The sequence below is a fragment of the Lactuca virosa genome, chromosome 7 (genome assembly GCF_052849685.1).
Source record: "Lactuca virosa cultivar CGN04683 chromosome 7, Lactuca_virosa_CGN04683_v6, whole genome shotgun sequence".
Taxonomy (NCBI): domain Eukaryota; kingdom Viridiplantae; phylum Streptophyta; class Magnoliopsida; order Asterales; family Asteraceae; genus Lactuca; species Lactuca virosa.
The window spans coordinates 195429852-195436287 of NC_136432.1; the positions used below are offsets into that span (position 1 = coordinate 195429852).

At 30.0% G+C, this 6436-nt stretch overlaps 1 protein-coding gene across 1 annotated transcript; it reads left to right on the forward strand.

Annotated features, from left to right (window-relative positions):
* The first annotated feature begins 309 nt into the window (after nucleotides 1-309).
* On the forward strand, nucleotides 310-4545 carry GH9B8 (glycosyl hydrolase 9B8). The gene is made up of 5 exons (XM_079059679.1): nucleotides 310-649; nucleotides 739-951; nucleotides 1041-1241; nucleotides 1346-1600; nucleotides 3682-4545. Exons 1-5 carry the CDS (start codon nucleotides 410-412, stop codon nucleotides 4327-4329), a joined length of 1557 nt encoding a protein of 518 aa, XP_078915805.1. The 5' UTR covers nucleotides 310-409; the 3' UTR covers nucleotides 4330-4545.
* The last annotated feature ends 1891 nt before the right edge of the window (nucleotides 4546-6436 follow it).

The following is a 6436-nucleotide window of genomic DNA, read 5'->3' on the forward strand; positions in this document are numbered from 1 at the left end:
TTTTGAGTATTTTTTCTAACTTGACTATATATATATATATATATATATATATATATATATATATATATATATATATATAAAATCTAATTATAAACTTATTACATACCTATAAACATTTTGTTAAACCGTTTATAAAATGATAAGTAACTGAATATAAAATTATTTAATTGAACAATTTGCCTTGTTAAATAAGTAAAAGTTAAAATTTTTAAAAAACGGTAACATTATTTAAAACCGTTTTTTATGCATCTCATGAATTTTTTGATATTTTTTTGCCACTTTATAAAATGAACACAGCCACACAGAGGCTCATAATTCTCTCCCTTCTTCGCTCCTAAAATCTCTTTAGGAGGGAAGAGTCTGATAGAATATCGATTTGATTTTTAAATTTGAGCTGTTAATCTCAAAAATGGAGAAGACGATGATGATAAAGAGGAAGCCGTCATTATCATTTCTACACCATTGTTGCTTTCTTCTCTCTCTCTTCTCCATTTTTGCTTCCTGTAGATGTAGTCCTTCACATAATTACGCCGACGCCCTCACTAAATCTCTGCTATACTTTGAAGCTCAACGCTCCGGCCGCCTTCCGTACAACCAACGCGTCACCTGGCGCGATAATTCCGGCCTCACCGACGGCCTTGAACAAGGCGTACGTCGCCATCATTAACGCTATTGTTTCGTGTTTTGTAAATTTGTTAGGGTTTTGTTTATTCTGTTGATTTTCCGGTGGATATACAGGTAGACTTGGTCGGAGGTTATTACGACGCCGGAGACCACGTCAAGTTCGGTTTACCGATGGCATTCACCGTCACAATGCTGTCGTGGAGTATCATCGAATACAGCGAGTACATTGCCGGTGCCGGAGAGTTAGAACACGCCATGGAAGCGATCAAATGGGGAACTGATTATTTCATCAAAGCTCACACCAGCCCTAACGTGTTATGGGCTGAGGTAACTACCTACGCCTTCATTGTTTGTAACGTACAAGTCACTAATGCGCTAATCACATCACTATTCACCTGTAACTGATAACATGACAGGTGGGTGACGGATACACCGATCACTACTGTTGGCAACGGCCGGAGGATATGACGACGTCGAGACAAGCATACAAGATCGACGAGAACAATCCGGGGTCAGATCTCGCCGGAGAAACCGCCGCCGCTATGGCGGCAGCCTCCATTGTGTTGAGAAAAACAAACCCACATTACTCCCATTTGTTATTGCATCACGCTCAACAGGTACATTACAAAATTCAAAATTCAAAATTCAAAAATCCATCTATATGAACAATTCGGGAAACCTGGGATTGGAAATAACGATTTGATTTTGGGAATTTTGGTAGTTATTCGAATTTGGGGATAAGTACAGAGGGAAATACGATGAAAGCATTGGAGTGGTGAAAAACTACTACACATCAGTGAGTGGGCACGAGGATGAGCTGCTGTGGGCCGCGATGTGGTTGTACAAAGCCACCGACAACCACCGGTACTTAAGTTATGTGATCGATAACGCCGATTCCTTCGGTGGCGTTGGGTGGTCCATCACCGAATTCAGCTGGGATGTTAAATTCGCCGGCATTCAAGTTCTTGCATCTCAGGTACGCACACCAGTAGCATTTTTCGGTCCACTTGCACATCAACACTTGTCAATTGTGCTCCATTTTTTTGATGATTATGACGTTGATTTTACTATTGTGTACTATTAGACTCCCTAAAATCAGCATGTTCTTTAGTGACATTAGCAAAGGTCAATTCTTTTGAATTGACATACTAACATTAGTTCAACATAAACGAGGTTAATTAATTTGTTGGATAATTTAAACTAAATTTGAAAAAAATATTATATTTCAACTTTTATATAAAACAACAATCTGTTTTACGAAAAATATGATTTTATGAAATTGATTTACTTTTACTTTAGACGAAAAATAATGCAATTTTTGCGAAATAAAGTTTCACTTTTTAAATCTATAGTTTACAAAAAACAATGATTTTTATTTTGTAAGTGCAAACTGTTTTTTAACCACCATTATTAAAATTTAGTACAAACTTCTTATTTAGTTATTTATTAAAAAATAGGTGAATAAGCCAAGATTTCATTTTCGAACATTCAAATATATATATATTTCCCGTATCTTTTCATAGGTTTCCTTTTATGACTTTTTGCACATCTAGTAATTCATTGAAATCTAAAGATAAAAAAACATAGATTTGAATGGTGACTTTAGAATATGATTCTTTTCTTTACCATGTGACATGTAAGCGTCTTACACATTTTAGGATTCAAAATTTTGTAAAGATTAGTTAAGTAACAAAAAGTAAAACTAAAGATAACTTTGTATTTACATAATCAATTTCAATATCAATAATAATAGATTGTTTTATTCACTCATATGAGAATATTCATATATACGAAGATCAATAGTACAAATAAAAGTGCACATGGGTTTTTGATGCTTTGTCTATGCCAAATGTCAAAATAAATGTGGTAGAGAGGGTGGCTAAGGTTATAGCTTCACCTATTTATGTTCATGCCTACACAGTCACACACTTTTTCATGATTACCAATTCTCTTCGTACTTTTTTTACCTTTGACTTTTGTAATTTGTATAAATAATTTCTAGTTTTACATAAATGTTTATTTGTGAAGATAGTAATTTAGCGAAAAATTTCTTACTACATTAAGTTTAAGACATGATTCTTAGTCGGTTTTTACATATTTAAATTGCTTTATATAAGCTTAAATACTCTTTCTATTTTTAAAAATATGCAACAACTAGTCACTAAATTATTTAAAAAACCAATCCCTAGGTTTTTTTTAGTGTCAATGACAAATATGTAATCATAATAAAAAAAATTATTTAAAAAACACATGTTATGTACTTATGTTGATTAATTTATATGGGCCCCTCAACTAGCCACTAGATTACAGTCAAAAAGTTGTTGACGCCCTAAATCCTAATGGATGCTCTTGTTTGATAATTTATTTATTTAAATATTTTTTTAATGAAGAGTATGTACAAATAATTAAATACAAACTTATGAAAGAATGTCAATAACATTCTTGTTTTCAATAGTTGTTACATTATATTAAATTATAATTTTAAGATATAATCACATGACCATGTAATCATCATAAGTTAAGTTCTATATATCTCATATATTTATAATCATGGATCATAAAGTGCATATATTAATAATTAATAAATAATTAGTGTTGATATAAACCCGACCGAAATAATCTCATATTTTGAATGAAGTGGACCCTTTTAAGAGACACAACCATATGGTATGTAGTCTTTGCGTAAATGATTACTTCATTTTGTTTCACTCCATGATTGCAACTAGATTTTTAAGCAAAAGAGCAACACTTATAATAAAGATAAAGCAAACATTTAAAAATTCATTTTTTGAAATCGTAAGAAGCTAAGAATAGTTTCATGAATTTTAAAATAATTTGCAAACTTCAAGAACAATTTTGAAATATATCTTCTTATCTTGTTGTTAGAGAATTTTTTTTTAAAATAACATGTTACAAAAATTATGACATTTTTTAAATTCCTGAGACAAGCAATCATTTTATTAAATGTTATATCATATAATGATTATTTTTGTAATTATCATGTCAAATCATTTAAATAATGGTTTCTAACATTTTGGTCGTGTCTTATTTATATAGTTGCTTACCGAAGAGAAACACAAAAAATACAAAGACGTATTAGAAAAATACCAATCAAAAGCCGAATACTACATTTGTTCATGTCTAAACAAAAACAACGGTACGAAACACAATGTCCGTTTTACCCCTGGCGGCCTCCTATACGTTCGACAATGGAACAACATGCAATATGTATCTTCCGGGGCATTTTTGGTATCCGTATACTCAAATTTACTCCAAAAATTAGAGCAAAAAAACCTCAAATGCCATGGAGGTGAAGTAACACCTCATGAGCTTTTCCAATTTACAAAATCACAAGTGGATTACATTTTGGGCTTTAACCCATTAAACATGAGCTATCTAGTGGGCTTTGGCCCAAACTTCCCAAAAAGGGTTCACCATAGAGGTGCCTCAATTGTTTCATATAGAGAAAACAAAGGGTTCATTGGGTGCACTCAGGGTTATGACAACTGGTACGGGTCCACTGACCCGAACCCAAATATTGTGGTTGGGGCCCTGGTTGGTGGACCTGACCACAATGATGAGTTTACTGATAAAAGAGGAAATTACATGCAGACAGAAGCGTGTACGTATAACACATCACCGCTCGTTGGAATTTTTGCAAAGTTAAATTATTTAGAAAATATGGTTTCACATGCATCTTATTAAGTAAAAACCTATACGGTGAATCTTGTATAGTATTTTTAATCGTATGTGAGTTTTTTTAGTGGCTTAAATTTGATTGTAAAGCCCTAAATTCTGTTATCTTTGGAATTTTTTTAGTGGCTTAAAATTGATTGTAAAGCCCTAAATTTGATTGATACAAAAGTTGTTTTGTAATGGATTATAATTATATTTGAAATATAGTTTTAATTTTCTCCTTTATTTAGACCATCTGTAACCTTTAACACTATTTTTTTTACATTATACTTATAATTATAATTATAGTGTAAACAATAAATTTCTCCAACCCATTACATTATAATTAAAACTAAAAAAATATTCTAGGTATGTTCTTTATTCAACTTTTATAATTTTACAAAAACAACCCTTATACTTATTACTTTTTTATAAAATATATTTTTATTACAAATGTTTAATAAAGTATATTATCAAATATTTATGAACAAAACACTCGTAAACAACACTCGTAAAAAGGGTTTTATTAAATAAGATAACACAAAAAACGTTATCATATATGATAACACAAATAACTTTATTATATAAACATTATAATTGTATAAAACAAAAAAAAACATAACTAAGTTTAAAATTAAAGGACTAAATTGTACAAATACAACATCAACACTATATTTAGTGTTGATGAATAGTGTAACACTATATTTAGCGTTATATTATTCACCAAAACTATATATAGTGCTAGGTATAATGTAGGGTTTGAGGATTATAGTGCAAATTATAGTGTAAAAAAGATTTTTTTAGTATATGGTTCGAGATGTCCTTAAAGACATTATGTCTTATGATGTATGATGGGCTTTGATTTTTTCTCTTATATTAGTGTTTAATTATGTATTGTTTCCTCTAAAAACCCTCATACTCATATAAAATATGTAAATTGGGCTTTTGAATATTTTAGAATTTAGACTTAGTACAATGGGCTTTTAAGTAGCTTTTTAGCGTAATTATATGAGTTAATCGTAGAAGTTTTTTGCAATAATGTAAATGTCTAAGTTCTTAATTCATGCTTATGTTTGGCCCGTTTCTACATTTATTATATTTATTATTATACTAACTTTTGTATGTGTAAAGATAGATCTTTATCTTTGAATTATATTTATTTGAAACTTTTAAGACTTTTCAACTTATTATACTTAATTCTTTGGTTAATTGAAATGTTTTGCTTATATAAGAACATTACTTTATGCTTTTGTTATTTATATTTTCCTCTGTTCTCTTTTCATTATTGTTATCAAGAATGCATGAAAATGAAAAAGAGTGTTTATATAGACATACATGTTTAATAGAAAAATATTACTAGAAGAGATGAGGAGAATAAAAATGGAAAGTGAGTGTAAGTGTCTTCTTTTACATATATATTGAGCCAAGATCTCAAGATTTTGGGTGAAGGAAAAAAAAGACTTTATGTTTTTGTTATTTATATTTTCCTCTGTTCTCTTTTCATTATTGTTATCAAGGATGCATGAAAATGAAAAAGAGTGTTTATATAGACATACATGTTTAATAGAAAAATATTACTAGAAGAGATGAGGAGAATAAGAATGGAAAGTGAGTGTAAGTGTCTTCTTTTACATATATATTGAGCCAAGATCTCAAGATTTTGGGTGAAGGAAAAAAAAGACTTTATGTTTTTGTTATTTATATTTTCCTCTGTTCTCTTTTCATTATTGTTATCAAGAATGCATGAAAATGAAAAAGAGTGTTTATATAGACATACATGTTTAATAGAAAAATATTACTAGAAGAGATGAGGAAAATAAGAATGGAAAGTGAGTGTAAGTGTCTTCTTTTACATATATATTGAGCCAAGATCTCAAGATTTTGGGTGAAGGAAAAAAAAGATTGATGGGTACAATCTCTTAAAAAATAGTTGAATAATGAAATATGCCAAGAAGAGCTAAAGGTTGGTATGATCAATATGGATTTTGAAAGACTATAAGTTATTTGGGTTCCTTTCTTTGTTTCACTTTATGTCCTCTTTTTTTCCTTTTACTTTCTTTAGATTTCAAGAAAAAAAAAACGGTTGTACATTTAGAGTTTTATCAATCAAACGTTCAGTATTTGATTTTTTAAAATT

Bases quoted from the DNA above. Each gene is read 5' to 3' on its own strand.
- GH9B8 (XM_079059679.1), top strand. From the start codon at position 410: ATGGAGAAGACGATGATGATAAAGAGGAAGCCGTCATTATCATTTCTA. The intron at 1,242-1,345 runs GTACATTACAAA...GAATTTTGGTAG, and splicing joins TATTGCATCACGCTCAACAG to TTATTCGAATTTGGGGATAA. The intron at 1,601-3,681 runs GTACGCACACCA...TTATTTATATAG, and splicing joins TTCAAGTTCTTGCATCTCAG to TTGCTTACCGAAGAGAAACA.